Genomic DNA, 22,390 nt, shown 5'->3' on the forward strand with positions numbered 1-22,390 from the left:
CTATTAATCAGATTCCCAATTACGCGTGAAAGTGGCCAGTTATGATTTTGGGATATGTAACAATATACTAAATGCAGGTAAAGAGCCTCTATTTCGTTGAAATATTTATTTTGCTATAAATCTCGTTAAAACACTCTTAATTAACAACTGTTTACGCATTTACGCGGAAGTTAAAAATGCGCAAATATAGGAAAACACATAAAATATACGAATTAATTAAATTAAAGTATTCATTATGATCTAAAAAAAAAAAAAAAAAATATGGATTTGAATAAATACTCACAGTGCATTTATAACAAACTTAGAGATTTTTCTGCAATCGCGAATATAGTAGAAACAGAGAAACGATCTGGACAACGAAAGAGAAAAAAGGGTTGTGAACGAGCCAGGTAATAGAGGGATAGGAACAATAGAAGATAAAAAATAGAATGGGTGGTCACGGATACAGGGAACAGAAGAAGAAATATGCGTGGCTAGGATACAAAAAGATGTAATAGGCAGCAATTTCGGTAAGCGTTCATCCAAAACATTGCGCTTTCCAGTGGCGACGATGATGGTTTGGTGAAGATAACGGGGAAAGCGGAGACACGTGGGTTGCCATGATAAAAGAGCACCGTGTACAATTTTAACGCTCGGTAGTCCGATTACTTGCACCACCGAGTTTCCATGACTCGCGCCGGATCTCGGGGCGTCCCCAGCCATAGCAAATTTTTTCTTTGACGAGTCATTCTTTCGCGAAAATTCGACCGAAACGTCACTATATAACACGACTTGATTTACTTTGCTTGACGTGTATCAGAATACACTTAATATTCTTCTTTGTGCTTCCAGTTAAGCAGTTAGTCCTTGCGAATTATCGAGTCGAAAGACATCATTCTTTCTCACTTCTTCAGGTTTTTATTCGCAAATAACTGATACGTTCTACACCAGAATGAATACATTTTTGCAGGGTCTCGTTATTTCTACTAAAACGTTTGAACGCCATCGTGCTGCAAAAGTGTGGCAAAAGCAGAAAAATTGGGACGCTTGCTCTTTTGTTGGCGAAATTTTGTTCCTCCTTTTCGTTTGCAAGCAAGTCGACGATTCGGTGCACGCTTCCGAATACTTTGAGAAATGTATTTTCGCGCGTGGAATAAATACCAGGCGAAAACGGGCAAGTCGTCCAAAATGAAAACGACCCGTAGACGAAGCACGGTGTGGGAAACAATTCTGGTAAACGAACTCTCGAAGCGACGAGCAAGAGGACAGCGAGGCTCATAATAAAAGAGCGCCGTCTACGCGAATATTTTCCAAAGCTCCTGTGATAATCCGTAGTCCACTCGTGAAATATTTGCATCCCGGAAGTTTGGGACATGATACCTTTTAGATAATTAGAAGGCATCGTCTTGTGATTTGTATCTGAAATATTGTACAGTGGCTCACGAAATTGAACATTTACCATAGAGAGTTTTCACGTTTATATTGCATGCGTTATAGGAACATCTAGGATTCCATTTCTTTAAGTGGACTCGTGAAAATATGAATTCCCGTAAATAGTCAAACGATGTAATAACAAACTATGATACAAGAATTCGATGACTACATTTGCTTCGATCTTCCGATAGAAGAGGAATTAAAAAATATCAATTATGAAAAAGAACATTTGAATATATTTAAATTAGGTAATATTCGCGAGTAATATCTATGAAACACGGGAAGCTGGAAAATAGCGTCGCGACATTGGAAGAATCGCGTTATTGCAAGAAAGAAGGAAAGGGCTGAAAGGTAGGGAGCTCGAGCGCAAAAAAGTAGAAATGTTTAAAGCAAGAGTTTTAAACTTCAAGAAGAAATAAGCTGGTAAATCTGGCAAATGAAATGTCCCGAGAGGAAACATCGGAGAGACCAAGGAGTGTGACGTTTAAATACAGAACAGTCTCATGAAAAATGAAAATCCACTTCCCTATGGTATTTTCGAAGGAAGAAGAGCGAGGAATTGAATTTATATCGTTTGTTGTGTTACGAGCCTGGGCTTCGAGCAGCGCCAGATGCTGGCGAATGTACTTTTAAGGAATACGCTTGCAGTGTGTTAGCAGGTATGCGGATGCACCTGATGCGTAAACAGAGAACCTGTAGGATGGGATCACCTGCGGATGAACCTGCCATAAAAGCAAGAAGTTACAAGAAGGGTTCAGTTTGTATAGATGAAACCGATGCGAAATCGGGGAGCCACTTGCTTGGAAAGGCTTCTTTTGGATATTGAGACGCATGAACGAGCCTGAAACGAAATCAGGAAATCGCCGGAAAGATTAGTATAGAAATCGTAACTTTGATTAATAACACGATTCGAGCGGATTACTGGCTTCAATGTTGGAGTTTCAAGTAATTAGACTCGAACTTATACGAGGAACACAGATATGTGTATTGTGATCAAAAGATTGTTACAAGCGTGTATGTCGCGAATAAATGGGTGTAGCTTAGTGTGTTACCTTATAGTTTGGTTGCTCGGGTTTGGCGCACTGGCAATGCGTGGCTTAACTTTTGCTCGAACTTTTGCCTGATCTCACTATAGTGCTTCTTCATGAATACGACACGAAGTTACAAAGAGACTTTCCATGACGTTTCGTCCGAGGAGCATGATTTCTTGGCTACTTATATATCATAAAAATCCGACAATTTCATGAGTTTATCTTTTATCATATGCATTTGCACGCGGGAAAGGATTAGTTCGTTTAAAATTTCTAGAAAGCGGTGCTCACCGGACCTTCTCACGAAGCTCAGTTCCATCGCAGCTGTGTCTCCAGCGCTGCTTCAGATAAGGAATGTTTATGCTAAAAGACACTTCTGTTTTCTGTTTTTTGAAGAAGTTTCAGGAGCGCGAGGACGCGTCCTCTACGTGGAGAAAGACTTTCTCCATTCGTAACAGTTGTACAAGTTTCTCAACACACTGTATGCAGCGTTCGTACGGTTATATAGTGTATGGAATTTCCGGGCGGTTATTGATACGACGCGACGTATCGACATTTGCGCGATAAGGAGACCGTTGTTCGATTTATCGCGAAATTGGTTTGATTTATGTGTCGAGAATTTCGACTGGCAATTGTGTGGTTGCTCACTTATGTCCTATGCAAGAGATTAGACGCGTAATCGTGTATCTTCTGTCCCGGAAGGTGAGAATTGAATCATGTCATGAGAAAAGGGGATGAATGGGAAGAACGAGGGGAAGTGAAGAGGAATTGAGAGAATAGGGGAAGTACGCGTGAGAATTAATGGCGACCCTCGATACTCGTCGACAAAACATAGATGAAATATTGCTGTGGCAAAGTAAATCATCGATTGCACTTTTTTCGCCAGCATTATGAATTACCTGGTCCTTTCGACGTTGCGGTAAAGGATCACCAACGAATTCATTGTCGTCATATTTCACCACAGAAAACATATTGTGGCAAATTCTTCTGGGCTTCTTTCAATGATGTTCTAACCTTAATAATAACAGTATAACGTATTGCTCTGAATAAGTATATTGTTTTCTCCCATTCTAAGATTATTTCGCGCACGATAAGTATACGAAACTAATTTTAATGATATTTGTTAATCAACTGTACAAGTTACCGATGTTTGTGAAGTTATCGAGTAATGTTTGATGCATATATAGAGAAATGTTGTTAATCATCATACCACATATTGCACGCTCTAATTTCCATTTTATATACACACAGCTGTCTCTCCTTTAACACATGTCCGATATTTGCTTTAGATGACAGATCACATACGACATTGACATGACGTTATCGCTATAATGCCACAGCATTCGAGTTAACTAATGAACTGATCCTCTATAATAAAGTATAGTAACACGAACATGTCATAAAAAATGAAAGAATTTTTTGGCCATCCATTTGAATTAATCATGTTTCGTATTTGAGACTTTTGTTATTCACTTGAGATTCCGGCACATGGGTCCGTGTACTATGTTTTCGAGTTCACAATCGAAAAAGTTTCATGCAATGCATCTTGTATGAAGATATCGAGCGAAGTTGTGGTAGTTTTCGAACGACTCCATTAGTACTGGTGAAGAACAGCGTTTCGTAACCGAACCCTAATGACCCATTTTCCCCGATTCACTAACGGCAAAGTACGCATTTCTAAATTGAGAAAAGAAACCAGCTGCACGGTGCCAATGGGTATAAACAGGGGAAGGCCTGGTGTGTGCCAAAATTTGGTCGAAAGATGCTCGGAAAAGCGTACGGACAAACAACGCGGAATAGCTAATCCCGCGATAAACGCGTTTGGAGTGGCGCCAAGTAGTTTTATGGCTTGACGTTATCACGCGACGCTTTTCAAATGGCGGAAAAAAGCATCGTTTATGAACGCTCCAGCTCGTTACCGGCCATTAAAACCGTAAACACTGACCGCGTTTAAAATCGTTACGAATTCCTTATGCGGTGTACTTCTCATAAATAGGAAACTGTCAAACTGTGGTTAAGATCAGTTTTGTTAAAAGTCTTTGTAATTTCGATCCCATTAAGACTGGTTCAAATTAAAGCGGTGAATTATTTGAATTCAAAGCTGAGTTCAAGTATATTGTTCGTTTTCAATTTTGAAATTTGTCGCTTGAACAAATACGTTCCAATTCGAATCGAATTAATCGAACGATCGTTTAACGAATCAAGGAAAATGCAGCGTAATATATTTTCTTATAGATATTCAGCGGCAGGTTGGCAAATGTTCGCAGATTGTTAAGCGACCATCGATATCGGAATTTAGCCACTTCACTGTTAAATTAATAGCGGACCATAAGTGCTCCTCGAGGGGATACTGGTGAACGTGGAACCTCCTGATTGTGTCCAGATTACGAACCAACCTGATTTTCTGCCCGTTGAAATTACGGAACGTTGCTCAAGGTGTAAGGGAAAATCTCATTATTCATGATTAATTCATAAATTCATTATTAATTATTCGTTACGTGAAGCGTTAATTCAATGTATCACGATACTGTGTGATAACGTATAATGTAGTCTAGCCGTAATATATAACGCGTAATGTTTATCCATAATACGTACACGCTATTTCAACAGTTCGTTATTAACGAACGAGAATTGTTTTATCTCACAAAGAATGTAATGTAATACTACTCATTACAATAAACCAAAAACACGCGAAGCCTTCGAACGATGTGTGGCCGATGCGCCTGACAGACTGGAAACCTGTTCGATATTTCATAAAATTTATCCGTGTCTGGTGTTCATAAAATTCCTATTGAAATTCATAGAAACAACCTTCCGACGTGTCGACGCTCGAATACAAAGCGGTCGAATATTGGCGAATGTATATGACGATGTTTTAAAGGCCACGATCGTAAATCATCGACATGAGCCGATGTCGATACTCATCGATACGTCGATAGTTGTGTGCAATTTTTGTTGTACACGAACAGAGGCTAAATGAAATCAATTGTCGAGACTGTTATTAGTCAAGTGATCGAGTTAACTTATTATTTCGTTACTTACGATATGGTCACAATTAGGCAAACCATCATAACCGTTCATTTTATTCGTTTCAAATTTTAATAATTCTGTTCGATATCGAAACTGTCCAGAAACTTAAAAAAGTTTCATTAAACGGAATCGAAATTTCACAAATTACGCTTCAATGAAACCCGTTGAATATAATGAAATTCGCTAAATGTAATGAAACGATATTACTATAACAACACAATGTAATCGTTCCGCGCTGTTTTCTCGTTAACTGAAAACATTCACGCCTCGATTTCTCGCGAGTTTGTAAAACCGCCATTCGTCCTCGCGTAAGGGTTTGCAATTATCCGGAATACAGTTGTTCCTGGCAGCAGTCCAGTCTCTTTGCATCCGTAATTCGTCGTAAATTGTCGGTTAACTTTCTTCGTGAGTGTAACAAACGTCGCTCGCTGCTTGTTGACAGCTGAAAATGGATCGGACAAGCGCTCGACAGAAATGAACTTTTCTTCGCGATTTTCATTTTACAAAATACGTCCATGGAACTTCCCATGGCGTTTCCAGCAGCATTCCGCCCATTCAGCCAGACATTTTACGAATAACGCGGGTCGCTAATGCGATGAAACATTAAATTCCGTTTTGAGGAACGTTTCGTGTCCAAATACTTCCTCAAGATATACGAAATACCTAGCATGTCCTAGCACGTTAATCTCCTAGCCATTCAGGCGACACATCTTACTCGAAGCGAGACGACGCGACGCGAGATTATTCGATTAGACGCTAGAACTTTTTTTTACCGCTACCGTGGCAATTAAAACCTGTTATTCGAATATGAAGTGGAAAATATTTAACGAAATCTCATAGATATAACGCAACTGGAATTAAATATCACGCCTAGATTGCGGACGTTTAATAAATTTATACTTCTTGAAATATAATCAACGATTCAAACAAACTTGCTTCGCTCAACTAAAAAACTTTAACGAACATTTTACTGTAAATATTTTTTTTATATCGTGCATCTTTATAAGTTTTTATTCAGACAAATGCTTAAAAATCTGTAGTTTAATCGTCACGAACACGTCTTGCGTGCATCGTATTTACATTATAATTAGATACATGTAACGTTACGTTACATTAGAAATTCAGGAAATTTAATAATTCTTGGAGAATCTAATTGTCTTAGGAATAGACTTTGAACGTAGAGCTTCAAATACATGTGTGAAATATTACTTTACCATGCCTTTCTTTCTGTTTCAAAGAACACGCACACGTGTAAAAGTAGTAAAACTCACCGAGTTGATGTAGTTGATGAGGGACAACCCTCCGTCCCAGGGGTGTTCCATTTCGCAGGAGATGTTGGCGGGCCTGAGCGCGTGTGACTGTTCCAGCGTTCTTAATCCTACAGCAAACACCTGCACGCTATCGTACATGAGCGCTGGCTCCGCCTGAAAAAGGCACGTCTTTCCTCAGTATAGATCATTCATAGAACGTCGCGATGCTCCCCGCCGCGTTAAATATTCTCGTAAGCTGCTGTTCTTTTTTTGCTTGGCGACCGTCCACAGATCATTTAAATTATGCAGCTGGGTAAGCCACCTCCACCAGCCACCAGAAGAAAGAGAGTCGCCTTTGAAAATTATTAAACGTGCGCCGCGGTAGAAGCATCGCGAGCTTTTGTAGATACTTAAACGAGGATCTGGTTAAACGAATTATCTCTCCGGAATTTTTCTATGAAGTTTCAAGTTTGCGCGTTATAGCGAAAGAAATAGAAATGGAGATCGTTTCAATCAACTTGAAACAACAATCTTTGATTATGTATTATCTCTGAGGAAAAGAGTGATAGACATTTTCTTGGCGAAAGAACGGATAGAGTTGATTGTAATTAATTTAGAAGAATTAATTCTGGTTATTTTTCACGTTGTTGGCAGTGAGCTTTATAAACGAGACTGCACGCCTTGCGCTGTTATGGAAATTATCAGCACTTTGAATTGTTGAGAAGAGATGCGGCAGCGTGACATTAGCACCGTGGCGCCAACCTGGAAATGCGTTTCATATTCGTTTCAATTTTATTTCGCTTTGACGAAATTAAAGAAGTATTTGTCGTTTGCACGAAGTTCCATTAATTTGTGATTTTGTCAGCTTTTCCAAGAGCTCTGTCCATTATCGATTGCTCCATGAAGTTGTTACAAGCGATTCGTTTAAACAGCTACGATATTAGATTTAATAGTTAAACTCGAATAAACGAAATTACAGTTTTGTTTCTACGATAAATCTAACTCAACCGTAGGCGACAGCCATTTGAGACTTAGAAGTTCAGCAGAAAGCATTCGTCGACGGTCTGGGTAGCTTAATTAGGAAAACACCCTGCCGGCGAGCGGAAGATCTGAGTTTGATTTCGGGTCTAGCAATCCGATGGGTTGAACATTTTACTTCTTACGATTCTTAGAAGTAGGATGTGCCTCGACGTTAGAAGATTATGATTTACGTATCTAATTGACTGACAGTGATGAGTTTAGACTGGTATTTATATGCTTTGCGCATTATGAGTTACCGAGGGCGGTTACATTGTCAGGCGGCAATTGTTTGAGGCTTAGGGGTGTGGTAGAAAATATTCATCGACCACCCGGGTAGCTAATTGGGAAAGCAGCTTGCCGGTAAACGAAAGATCCCGGTTCGAATCCCGGTCCAGTATCCCGATCGGCCGAATGTTTTTCTTTCTACGATATCAAACAATCGATGTAAAATAAAATTAGAAACAAACACGTTCCTTCGTTGGGGTAATGACACTGTATTGAAAATAACAATGGTTGAAAGTAATAATGATTGAACTTTTACGACTAATATGCATACAGTCGAATATTCGAGGTATTGGAAACTGATACGAACGACAAAGCCATTTCAATTGGCGATCTAATTATTTCGACGAGAATATTTTCGAATTCATGCACATTCAAGCCCCGAAGGTTCATTAATCAGATTGCATTCGTTCTGTTTCAGTGCGTGAAATTTTCTATTTTTGCCGCATTCCTCGTAACTTTGTTTGACGAGAAAAACAACGTCGCGCTAATGAACCCTTCACACAATCCGATAAGTTATTTTTTAACAAACAAATTTTGAATAGTTGTTTATGCAACAAATTCGCCATAACACAAAGGGTTCAAAGCGTATCGAGTTCGAATCAATTTCCTGCTCGGCTTATTTTCGTATCCCTCTGGACGCGAATCAACTGGAATTTCCTTCGTTGCTTGCACGGCGCTAATTTTCCATGTAAATATGCGCGTACTACGTGTTTGATTACAGCAAATACCAGGGTAAAGCTACCATGAGACCCGTGTTGCATGGTCTTTGGTGAACTTGCCAGGTTTTCGGAAGTTAAGGCAGGTTTGCGACAAATGTCTCGGTAATTTTCAGGTTGCTTAATTTCTAAAGGATCTTTTAAACCGAGACAAACACTGTTATAATGTTATGTTGAGCAGTGATGTCTAAAATCGTTAAAAAAGAAAGGAATATGCATATACATAGTATTATCGAGTTCCTTACAGATAATTTTCATTTATAATTTGCTGATTCTACAATTACTAATTTTAATTAATTTTCCATTAAAATCCCTATCTCGTGGTAGCGGAAATGTACTACAGCGTCAGACTACTTATGAACATAGTAATATATTTCGTTCATTATCGTCATAATGCTCAAGGAACCCTATTAATTAACGATAAAGCGATAATCAGCGAAGCGATGAAATCGAGAAGATGATGTATCTTCAATAAAATATCAGGGGTTTTATAGCAAGTTCCTTTCGACGTCTTAAGTAATATCAACAAAACGAGTTTAAGGATTACGTGTATCGAAATTACCTCGATATTCTTCTTAAATTCAACAACAGATCATATCGACAGAAAAGTGAACGGATACTTTAATTTCTCCACTTCTCAAAAATTAATCTTCCATTTTCTCGATCGATCAACCATATTTCGACAACACAAACATAGGAATATGTTCAATTTCTCGAAATGTCCGACATTAGCCTTTCTCCAATTACGTATCGAATGCTGCGTTACAAGTTATCCGAAAAAGTATTGGCTCTCCATGGACAGGAGGCAATTTTCGCCGATATTTATTGGCCATTTCTCCTCCACCCATTAATAAGCGAATCGACCGATCGAGCAGACGTATCCAGGCTCATTGATTCACGTTAACCAATACATCGTTACGTAGATGTTTCAGCGTGAAACGCGATGACGTGGAACAACGCGCGTTATTGCACGCGTTCCTACTGAGCTATCGGGAAATTCGATGGAAATGCAAAGATCACGCGGCGAAAAGTTGGTATCGTGGAAAATAATCAGCGATAACTGCGTTCCTGTGCAGTATCATCGTTGCTCCTCCGATGAAAACAACTGGAAATTTTCTCGGTCTCAGTGAACTTCCACTCGATAAAAGCGAACAAGGAAATCGTATATATCGTGGAGGAAGCAAGGGACCAAGTTTTGAGAGAATTCTAAATTATGATCTCTGAGAAAATTGTAGAAGCAGAGTGGTTCGCGAAAGCATTCGTACGCTTGTACATACTTTCCTTTTTATGAATATATTATGCGTATTATAGGAAACATTCTAAAACTTCATTAGCGCCATCACCTATGAGATTCGACTATATTGATAACATTTGAAACCAAACCTGAAAATGTACATAGATGTTGCAAAACGTTTTTGAAATACACACGCGAAATGATTAAAATTGTAATTCTTTTTTTCAATAAACTGGAACGATTTAGGATAATTTTTCTTTGCAATAAAAACAGATATTTTGACGTGAATAGAATTCAACATGCTGCGTTACGTTTAAAACGAATTTATCATTAAAAAAAAAAAAAACTAAAGAATAAAAGAGATGAAACATATGATTTCAAACAGAAGCGAAATTGATAAATATTGTGACGGTGAAAAAATGTAATAACTCAATCTCAATCTCCGAGGCTCGTGGATTTATAATAGAAAATCGATCTGCAGATAGATCGCCGTCAAAGCTGGTGAAGAATTTTGTTAACAAGATCGTTCGCCATTGCTCGCGGCTACATTGGAAAACAAACGGCTGAAAAATAGCTCGCTCTTCGCTATCAGAAATTTCGTAGCTGAATAGAGTTTGCACGCTGTCTCGTTATTTTGGCTTAATTGGAGCGTGTTTTTAATTATCCCAAGGCTGAGAGACATCTCGCGAGTAACTTACGATGCCTCTACCCTGTTAAACATTAAATGAGTTTCTCCATTATCATTCAGAATAAGATTAACTAAGTAACTTAGATAATTTGTCTTGAATTATACATTAATTTGTTATTTAACAATACATTCATTTGTCTTTAATAATACAAATTTGCAAATCTTTTTTCCTAAATTTTCTGTTAGTAGAAAAAAGGGTTGTTTAAAATATTAAATTAGTTGAGAAAGAAATCTATTGTTAGTCTGGCTAGCTTAATTAGTCGAGGTAATCTCTTTGGCGGAGGTAAGATCAGGATTTTCAAGGATCTGGAGATTATTAAGCTCTTTCTCCTTACAGTTTTTGAACAGAGGGATTTAAGGTTCCTTTCTTTCCTCAGTTTCTCTGTGATTCCCAATAAAAAAGTTGAAGTTTTAAAATAGGTAAGAGGTGTTATGGTATTTGTTAGAGTAGATAAAGTATATTATATCTAGAGGTAGAGAACTTTGCTTTGAATTTCGTTATATTTATGTCTGCTCTATATAATACACGTGGTATAATATACGTTACTGCGCTTAATTAATGCGAACTAACTGTAGTTACGTTAATCTTGTAGCTAGTGTTCAAATTCTGTTAGGAACCATGTGAATTCTCTAATTCCTATTTCCATTCTATGATAATTCCCATAAAAATGTTTAAACAACTCTCCAAATTTTGTTCATGTTTCCTCTTATGTTTCCACTTTTATATTTTTCAAAATGCCATTTTCTACTATTCATTTCAATATATTGACCAAATTTTTGTTCCACTATTGTCCAACGTTGTACATTATCTATGCACTATTCCAATAGTAAAAATAAATATTCTTTATAAGAAATAAATAAATAAGTAAATAAGAAATAAATACCCTTTACATAGGATAACAGATATATATGGATTAATCTGTTTTTCTCCAAATCGTCTTAATTTATTCCAAGCAAAGTCTGCGCGACACTCAAGACGATTCCATATTTCCTATGTCGGATATTACATTCGTAACATCGTAGTTCGACGCCTCGGTTTATCCGCTCTAAATTAGACAGATTGTCAGTTAGTTAGCAAACATTCGTCGCGCACCGCAAATTTTGCGAGTTCCTTTCGAGCATGGAGATTGCTAGGTTAAGGGTGTAGAAGGGCGAAGAACTTCCGCTAGGTCTTAATCCTTGTCCCAGCCTTCATATCGGAGTAATCGTCGCGTGGGTGGAAATTAATTCGCTGGTCCTGTCATTTTTCCTACCTGGATCACGAGGAGAGCCAGGGCAATTGTACGGGACAGTCTGTTTTCGAGGGCGCGGATCAGATTGTTCATTAGCATTTAAAGCGAATCTCGAGCAATCGTCGACCACGAAATTTTCGTCCACGACAGGACAGTCTTTTATATTCGGAAGAACAGAGACGCGGTAATATGAGATTTTTATGATGTACAGTAGTGATAAAAGGAAATTTTGAAGGATAAACAGTATAAGAACGTGACGGTTTTAGAAAAAGGAGTTGTAATTGACAAAAAGAATTAAATCACGAATATGTGGACATAATAGAGATGACTTTTATCGACACAGTAAGAAATGTGTAGTTATCATATTTACAAAACTATGAATCTTACACTGTCTTTCGCCTGCAATTGTATATTTTATTATCGAGGAAGAACAAGCATTTGCACTGGCTGTGCATTCGTTTCCAATTAAATAAATTATGTCAACTGCATTGTCATGTATTAATTGACGATTCGCATTTATTGGAACGCATCCATGTGGGAAATGCAAATAGGAAAACGAGGAGGAGAAACAGTATCGATCGTTACAAAGAGGAACGGTATTCGTTCTAACGATCGATAGATACGAGGTAGGTAGAAGAATTTGCGAAAGATCGCGTGGAATGTTTCAGACAAGTCGGAAATGTCACGGTAGGGCCGTAGAAGATCTAGTTACAATAGCGTGAAATTAAAAATCTAATAAGCGGTCTTTAGGATGCGCGTCAGATTCACAGCTGCTAGGGTAGCAGCTGAACGAGAAAGGAAAGTCAACTGCCATGCCAACGGCGGAATCTCGTCATCGCAAGGCCGGTTACCGGATGAAATAATAAAACTCTTCGAGCACGAGATAGTCTGATTTATGGCGGTAAAAGCCCAGGTTATCCCGCCTCGCGAGCTGCATTCGGTGATTCATTGGATGGCTGGGACATAACAGGTAAAACGAGTGGAAAAAATACTATTTCTCTTGGATTATTTTCGACAAAGGGACAAGCTTCTCTCATTAGCTTATCAAAATTCAACGTTACGTTAAACATTTTATTGCATTCTTTTGCAATCAGTTTTTTAAATCCCAAAGATTTAATATTCTTATTAATATTCTTTTCGTTGCTATTTTTTTTTTCATCTACATTCTACAATTTTAGAAATTTTGAACACAGCGAATTATTTATAGTACTTCGATCGCTTATTTCTGTTTAGCACAGATTTATTTATATACGTTCACGTAATTTTTAAGTATTATTTCGCTGCTTGATCATTAACAGGTTAAAAGATTCGGACAAATTCGCAAAGTCACATGAAATTGCTAAATCCGTGTCTTTGGAAAATAATAGCGCTGATTGCGAAAGCAAATTCCAAAGAGCTGCCGATCTCTAACAAATTTAAAAAATAGACCGCCCAATGCAACGCGTTAAAATTCAATTCGTTCGCTCGATACCTTCAATCGGCAACGAGACCCAGCCACCTTGATTACTACGAGACTGATACTCTACACTATAAAAGGAACTAGATCAGTATGCAAGGTCCGTCCACCGTGTAACAAGCTCTCGTCGAAAAAGAGACCCGCAGACACACACGTATAGGTACGCGTTTATTTTTCCAGACGAGCCTCGTTTGTTCGTCCTATACTTTCTTCACAAGAAGATCGGTCTAACAGGTGTACAGCCTTATTTCGAGCCAGCTTGTGCCCTTTGGCAAGGTGGTTAGCTCACAATGCATCTTCAAAAGCTTCGACCTTCTTTCAACTCACTCTTTCCCTTCTTTTCATGGCACTTTCAACTAAGGCTGATTGTGGCTGTGTTTTTTTTTTTCTTTAGAACTTTTTGTTGGCTAACTCGATCGTTTAACGGTGAGAAATAAGAGGAAAATCGAGGAAGATAAAAGGGTGAACTGAAGCTTCGAGCAACCGAAGGAGAATCGTATCGAGAAAGGACACGAGTAACCTTGGTGGAAGCAGACAGTAGATTTTACGGTTGTGACATCGTACCCGTGGGAAGTCTGGAAACAACGGCTGTCCGAGGTAATTTCAGCCTGACAATTCGGAAAATCGTAAGGTGACTGAAGATAAGTGACAGGGAGGAGAACTGAGATTATGTAGGATAGGACTGTTCTTGTAAATTCGTTATATAGGGTTATACAGATACTATGTATAGATGGACATTATTTTTGGAAATACGCGTATTGTAAAAGTAAGCATTCGTATGACAGACGAATGATCGAGGATCGAGAGAATTTTTATGCTAGTATAGGTCTGTAGCAGAGGGTGCAGATGTGTTCGAAGAATACACGTGGAGATTTGACATGCATGCTACATGAGGAGATCTACCTGCACGTGACAAGAATGTACGATGTGTGTAATTTCTTTAAGAGTGTCACAGAGAAGCAGGAGAGTTCTCTGTGAATTATTGGAAAATCATAGAAATAAATTCTTATAATTTTACAATTTCATTCTATATCTAACGATTACGAGCCTACCTACTCAACATTCGATATCACGTCTAAACTGAGATACCTCGTACGAAAAGTACAAAGAACAGCATCAGTTTAAGAAACGACAAAAGACGTCTATCGTTAAGAACAACGGTTAATTTAAACGAAAAGTATTTAACTACCGTACGTACAATTTCCTTTGTTCTGGAGTTCGGTTTAGAAAGGGAGGCACGCTACTTTGCTCGCAGCAAGAAGCTTTTGAAACAATAAAGTTTCTGAAAGCGAGAACGAGCGCCCTGCAATTAGAGTGCTTTTTGGGCGAAATAATTTCGATGAAAATTACCGAAAAGGAGACGTTATGGGATTTCATTGCAAATGGTCGCGTTCATTTAATCAGCGAGATGAGCCATGGCCGAAGCTTCTAATCGCTTAGTTGATCGGGGCTGAAACAGGCACATGGACGAACCTTGAGATGCGATTTCTTTCTTCGTTCGCTGTCTTTGTGCCGAGGATAATCTCGCTGAAAAGCGAAAGGAAGCCGTACGAGCTTAATCACGTGACGGCCGACTGCTGCGCTCATTTCACTAATTGGGTAAAACTAATAATAGCCAGCAGTCACTGTTTCTTTGCCCCCTTTCGTATCGTCTGTAACTTTGGCCGCGCGCTATGCAAAAACTTGCCCTCTTCGGTTAACGAACTTGCTCTCTTCGTTCGTACTTGCCTGGGATCTAATTGAAATTTACGGTTCTCTTGTCGATTTGCAAATTCAATCTCGCCCCCTCCACAGTACGATAGGAAAATCGTTTGTTTAAATCCGTGGAGCAAAATTAAAGATCGCTGTTGATTCTTTTTAACGCGAAAAACAAACACAGCAAGGGAATTTTTATACAATACGAACGAAACAGTAATATTTCAATTTGGGTCACGTCCGTGATACGATGAGAGCAGGACTTTTCTCTATTTGCCACTGTATAACGGTGGCTCGATATTTTTACGTTTTATACCAATGGAAAAACCTAGGTATTTTTATTCAAATGCCCAGTATTGCGGAATCTTTATCAATGGGGAAACACGCGTACGTCACTTTACAAACGTGTATTTATTGAGCTTCTTTTTTCCTTTTTATAGTTGATTAATCGATGAAAATATGTTTTAATAAATAATTTTTATTAATTTGTATCTCTTCCAAAATTGTTTCGTTAAAGAGAAAGTATATGTAGGTCAAATTGCGTCCATAATGATTATAACATTTTCTTTTGACTTGTTAAATCTATCCAAAACGACAGAATTCGAAATTGTTGTTTCTGCAATTGGGACAGATTGGCGCTTTTGATATCGTGAAGAATTAGAATTAAAAAAAAAAAGTTCATTTTCTATGCAGCGCTATATATTCTACCATCGTGCAAAAGTCAAGCTGTAACAAAAGTTCAGCCATCGCGCTATTATTAGAAAACTCTTTCTTTACGTCGCCATTAAGGTGAATCATTAATCTACCCGCCCTTTTCCACAAAGTATTTCCTCGTTTCTCTGCATATACCTCATTCACCATTTTCCTCGAAATAAAACACGGACTAGCGGAACGAATCTGTCACCGTACAAAAGATAGCGGATCGAACAGAGACCATAATCTCGTTTCGCCTGCAACCATCATTCGATTAAACCTTCAGACATATCTATTTCCCTTTTTCTTCTCTCGAATTTCCGGACGTTGTTTCGTACCTTCGAAGGAAAATCTTCGGTATTAATTCAATTTTCCCCCTCCTGTTCTCTTTCTCCTTTTCTTTTCTTCCTTTTCTACTAGACACATTTCTTCTGGACGCAATTGTCGATTCAAACGAGTCGTTCGAGGGCACTTTAAGCGACCGTCGACTTTAAAAGCCAGCGAATTAAGTTGCCCGACTCGGCGAGAAATGCGGTTTCTTTTGTGACAGCTATTCCTCCAACTCCGTCTCGTTTTCCTTGGCGCTGTGTTTTATAAAAGTAGTTACGTCTGACGGGCCTGGAAAAATCTATTTACCAAACCAGCCTATGCCCAGCTATTCTATGTAGAAATATCGCGTTTTTCGTGTCGATTCATTACAGTGTAGATAGAATAACATATTTAAATTTTATTAGCGCTATAATGAAAATCAACTATGACGGCTACATTGATACTGATATATAATAATGTAACATAATATAATATAACATAATATGGTATAAATATGTTGTAGATATATGTACAAATTTTGTATGGTAAATGTTCGAATATTTCTACAAGCCACTGTAGATCAATTAAAGCAGAAGCTACACACATATGTGGTTTATAGTGACTATATAAAACAGTGTTCGAAAATGGCTCGAATAACAGTCAAGCCGAAGGGTTGCATTCCCGGAAAGGAAACCTTTTAAGGAAACCCTGGAAATATTGAAACATCTGCAGTAACATAAATAAAGCCACCAGGATTATATATACTATCTAAACCTATTTATTAATTAGTTGGTTGGTTAATTAAGATTTGGGACTAGTTTTAAGTTTATTCGTTCTCCGAAGAAATCACTAACAATGCCCGAGTTTATCCTTTTTGTTACATATAGAATAAAATGGCCAGGTTACTTCTAGAAATTTTTGACATTATTGCAGACGTATGATCTTGTTTGTACCAATTTTTCTTCGTCGCTTTTTTTATGAATTCGTAGATTTTGTTTGCATGAAATACAGTGGCCACAAAAGGGCGCGGTGTTTCGGACAAACAAAACGTAGAAAATTTGATTATCTTGACGAACTGTGTCGGCTAGAATAATAAGAGAATGTGAACCAGATGGCCCCTGTATACAGTATGCCCTGCTGAGCCCTGACAGACGTTTGCATTTTCAGCACCGCAGCTTCACGTTATTAAGGTAAAGAATTCTTGTGGAATTTCATCAAGTTTTTAAAATGAGATCAAAACTCAAGTGTAACACAACTTCGAGTAATTGATAAGGGAGACGATGTACGACATGCGGCAATAAAATTTGGAATATTGAATTTAAGAAATTTTTTAAACCAGATAAGATATATTTGTGATACAGACGTTAGCTTTAATATCAATTTAGGGACTTTTGAATCCTCAATCGAGAAGAAAGACAATGACGAACAGGTAGCATTCAAATAAGTTGGAGTAAGTTTGTAGAACAAGTTTCTCTTTACCAAATTTCATATTTTTCTATTGCTTCTATGCATTAGGTTCTCTGTTCCCAAATGAAAAAAAGGGGACAGAAGTCCCCAGAGACGCGACAACAGAGGCGTTTCGAAATTTCGTTTCGTTACGAGAGGTGACAGGACAGTTAACTGATGCCAAGCCAGACACACTAATCTGAATGCAAATCGAGGAAAAGTAGGAAGATCCGCGTGTTCCGAGTACAGACGTCACTATTTTGCAGCCTTCCAAAACGTCACATCGTCAACGAGATTTGATTGAGCGTGCCAGTTTAACATGAACTATTTCCATAGCTCTTTATTAAAGCTTAACGAACTTGTTTGACTCGCTTTGTCAGGCAACGATCGCTTTCAAATTATTTTACTAGCGTGCGAAACGTCCGCTGTGGCATCGAACAGGCTACTTTCTATGGAGTTTTTCTCTTCGTATTGTTTTACATCCAACAGTCGATACGTGTTTTCCAGTTTCTGTCCTTCTATCTTTCTCATCGGTCTCGTTTTTGCGTCGCTACGTACTTTGCGATCAATAAAGTATCACGACGGTGGACAGAAGCGGGATTTTCCGCGATTACTATAAATTGTCCAAAGTAACTTGTCCTCGTAATTTTTGATTCGGTGAACTTTGCCTTTGTCCCGAAAAATTGCGAGTCAATTCAGTAGAGCTTCAGATTATCAGAATATTAACAGAACGATCGATTATTGATCGGTGGAGATTTGAGGATAGTCCTTTGTAAAAAGAGAAAAAGAAATTGGAAACTTATAATAGAAACCGAAAGCAATTTTTACATTTTTATTCAAAAGCTTCTGACACTGATTGTAAAAGTTGATACTGCAGCGTGAGTATTTGGCGTAACCGCAATGATTCTAATTTTCGTCAACGTCAGAACTGCTGATAAATTAATCGTTTATCGAAATTACCATCTTATCCAAAGTATCCATCTATATTATCGTTCTTTATAATTCCGAAAAGAATTTCGAATCCCTTTAGAAGCCTTCCAACATCGTGCAATCGTGACTATTGACTTGGCACATCCATTTAACGGAGCAAACAGTCACGTAGCCGGATAAAAATCAATCCGTCGCATGTGCACGAAGCGAATATCGAAGAGCGGTGCGATAACAGATCGCGCAAACATCCTGAGAACGCAGACACAGATATTTGGCATGGTTGGGTTTCGGGTCACATGGAACTTTTACCTGTATAACTCTCGATTTGTTGAGGATCGTATTCCCGGACGGTTGGTATCGTTCCATGTCCCTCAAGATGCCCCGCACACCGACATCCTCCGCGTCGACCAGACGGAAGGCAGTGATATTGACGAAATTGTACTTGAAGTCCTCGAGGTCGAAGGTCTCGATATCCTGGAACAGGGACGGATAGATCGCGTTTCCGAACCGTTTAGAAGACCCGCCTCGGGGCTATCTGTCTCTTCTTCGAAGCTGAGTGTACTTACGAAAGTTGTGAAGAGATAGTGGTACTTGTAGTCGTTCATTTGCAGCTGCAAGATCTGAAAGTAGACACGTGCATCGATTTATTTTCCATGGCGATGATTTATTGTTTGATCGATTATTGATTCGATTTGAATTGATATTTACTGAGCGATTATTAATTTACGTATTGTTATAATTTACTGGTAGAATGCAAGTTCACATATCATAAAAAGTTGTGACCATGACCTCTCTTAAAATTAAATAATTCAGTGGATTACGACGCTTAACTTGTTTCTAAATTATACTTTACGCCGCAGAAGGAAATACCACGCAACTAAGAGCAATTTTTCCGTAAAGATATAGAAATGAAATTCAATTTCTAGTAGGATTTATACCATTTTCAATTTCTGAAAAATCACTTGACGTACAGGACAGCGAATGTTGCGTTACATGGTTTAGATGTCAAAAGAAAAGAAAAAGGGACGGTGTTGCGAAATCAATATCGCATAAAAGCAAACGCGGAGAAAGATCGGAATGCCTGCAAGATATTTACATTGGGGACGCATTGGGATTATCGAAGCCACGGGCACAGGAAATCGATACAGGAATATGTATTTACCATTCGTAGAAAATGATGCATATGCTCCGGCCTGGTATCTACGATGAGATTCCGTATTTCCTTGCTTTTCATCTCGGAGAGAACCTGCCTGTAGGAATCCGGGTCGGCCTGCCTGAGGTTAACCTCGATCTCTCGAGACTTCGGCGACCTGACGAGTTCTCGTAGCTTCACCAGTCCTGAAACACGCGATTAATTTACTTGTCACATCGATTAGAGTCAGAACCAATCAACTCGAAACTGCTCGCGCTTCTTGTAACTGTGTTCTCGCGTCAACGATCATCAATTTTACGAGCTTTGATAATCACGCGATGGCAAATGTTATCAAATGTGTGAAAATTTTCTTACTAAATTTTTAGAATAACTGGCTTGTTGCAACTAGTTGATTATCAGATGCACACAGATTTCTCTATTACAGTACAATTTATATTAGGTTGTCCGAAAAGTTTCTTTCGTTTCATAAGGTGATGATATATGAACAACAATTTCTGTTTTATATTATTTTATTGAATGTAGGTTTTTATTGAGGTATCATCCATTTCGTTTTATTTCTATTATTATGTTCGTGTATAATTCATTGAACTAATATAAAACAAAAAAATTATGCGTCTATTATTCCCTTATAAAGCGAAAGAAACTTTTCGGACAACCTAATATTTTATCCGCAGTTTCTAGTTAATATTTCCGAAAGTTTATTCAAATTAAACTCGCGCTACTTTTCCTCGAAAACCTTCAATTCTTAATTTTCTTTCGATCGAAATAGCTCGACGGTGCTGAGTTAAAGTCGATAATTGCTACAGTAGATATGTACCAAGAATTTGGCGCAACTTCTCAAGAAAATATTCTCGTATACGAGTGACCCCGATTGTTTCAATAATTGCGAGACTGCCGAAATATGTAGCTCCTTCGCGTATCTTCTTAGATATTATTAGAGTGGCCGTTTAATGGGTCGGAAACCCGTGAATCGCGTCGCCCGATGAAATCAATACTTCCCACCGCCTGAGTAATCAAGGTATCATCTCGACTTGCGGGTCTTCCGAGGTTCGAGTTCGTTCCCTTTCAAGTTTCCACTCGGAACTTGAACGTCCGGGATTCCCCGTCTGGTGGACTCACGTTTCGTCCATTCTCTTAGGTCGATCAAGTCCTTCGAACAACGAGAATCAACAAACTTTCACGAATTCGATCATTGCTGCCGATTATTCCAAAATGTAACATTGAAATATTTTGTTGGTTTATAGATGTATATTAATAATCAACGACCATTGTATCGCATATCGTCATGGAATTATTTAACAGTACGGCTAGGATTTAATACTGAAATCATCGACGGTAAAATTACAAATAAATAAAAATGAAAAACATATGAAAATATAGATAATTCACTTTTACCTATGTACTTTGCAAAAATTCAGATTACTAAAAATGTACCGTTGCAGAATCCACAGAATCTCTCCGAAAAATTACGAATTCATATGGAACACTCTGGTCCAAACTGTCGATAAGCTATATATTTTCAAAAGCTGTGCCAAATTTGAATGCGGCTTAATATTTTTTTAAACAATAATCTATCCACGTTGACACATTTCTATTTAATTGAGGTATAATACACAGGAACATGTTTTATGTATTAAAATTGGAAACAAAATCGAGTGAAATAGAGTGAAATTGAAAAGGGTTAATATTTCATTGTTCGATCAAATTAAACGAGTGATTCATCGCAGCAAACAGGACGAATAGATTTTTCACTCGCGATTTCGCTCGCGGAGAATTCGCCAGATTTTCCTGTTGCAGACCCGTTAATTAACGCGGGCAAATCCGTAGACAGGCTAACTAATCCCTCAGCAAGAAATGGAATTTAATTGTCGCTGATATTGCAAACAAGTTGGTCTAGCGTTAGCTCGGTATTTGTAAGCATTGAGTTTCCTTTGGTGGTGGAGATTGTTTGCTTCTCCATCGTTAAGGAAGGTACATCGTTAGGGTAGCGACGTAAAAATGGAAGTACAATATATTCTCGAGCTAATGAGTTGGAATTTTTTTTATCCTGGTTTTTAATTGAAATTACATTTTTTATAGGAAACTTTTTTTGAATACTTCGACGAACGGCTGGATAATTTTCTCTCATTACGGATCGCTAATAAGACAAAGAGAAGAATTAATTCTTTCGTGGTAAACGGAGAGCAATACGATAACTCAATTCGATATTACAAATGAGCGGATTTTACGCGAGTGAAGCAATTCCACTGCAAGTTAAATGAACTGGCACAATTCGTCGTTTCAAATTCAATACGAACAGCATCTGCTCTCGACGCGCTTCGAAAGTTCTTCGTGTTGAAATTCAAATGACTGGAGTACGTGGCGACAATAACAACATAAATCATCGAATCTTCCTTTTTTCTTCATGGGCAAAGTATTTTATGATTGCTAGAAGTCTACAGTTGGTCTTAGAATAAAAGGGAAAAATCAAAAGGGAGAGACTGTTTATAAATCTTCGCCTGCGACCAAATGAGAAGTTCAGACTTGAGCAAACTGTTCCAACTACATGGCTGATTTGAAGGGGTAAAAACGCGAGAAGAAAAAGGAGAACATCGCTTCAAGGTAGTGGATGATTTCTCTTGGGGCGTTCAAGACCGCTCGAGACACGAAACAAATTATTATATCGGCATTTACTTACTTTAATGACAAGCACTTACGGTCGTGCCTCGAATGCCGATAACCGCTGTCGGATGAAATATTGCGCCGGCACGGTGCGAGGAAGGAAGTCATTCATTTTTTCCACCTCGATCGGGAACGGCTGGTATTCCGG

General features: G+C 38.3%; 1 protein-coding gene across 7 annotated transcripts in view; it reads right to left on the minus strand.

Annotated features, from left to right (window-relative positions):
• The window catches only part of LOC100646221 (glutamate receptor ionotropic, kainate 2), a 113,601-nt gene that overhangs the window by 33,548 nt on the left and 57,663 nt on the right, over nt 1-22,390 (minus strand). For all 7 annotated transcript variants that reach the window (XM_048404807.1, XM_048404805.1, XM_012307929.3 and 4 more), the window contains exons 5-8: nt 19,591-19,766; nt 18,995-19,048; nt 18,738-18,902; nt 6,746-6,898 (exon numbers count right to left, since the gene is read on the minus strand). In XM_048404807.1, the coding sequence (XP_048260764.1) occupies nt 6,746-6,898; nt 18,738-18,902; nt 18,995-19,048; nt 19,591-19,766 (548 nt within the window). The remainder of the gene's footprint in view (nt 1-6,745; nt 6,899-18,737; nt 18,903-18,994; nt 19,049-19,590; nt 19,767-22,390) is intronic.

The sequence above is a fragment of the Bombus terrestris genome, chromosome 4, assembly GCF_910591885.1.
Source record: "Bombus terrestris chromosome 4, iyBomTerr1.2, whole genome shotgun sequence".
NCBI lineage: Eukaryota > Metazoa > Arthropoda > Insecta > Hymenoptera > Apidae > Bombus > Bombus terrestris.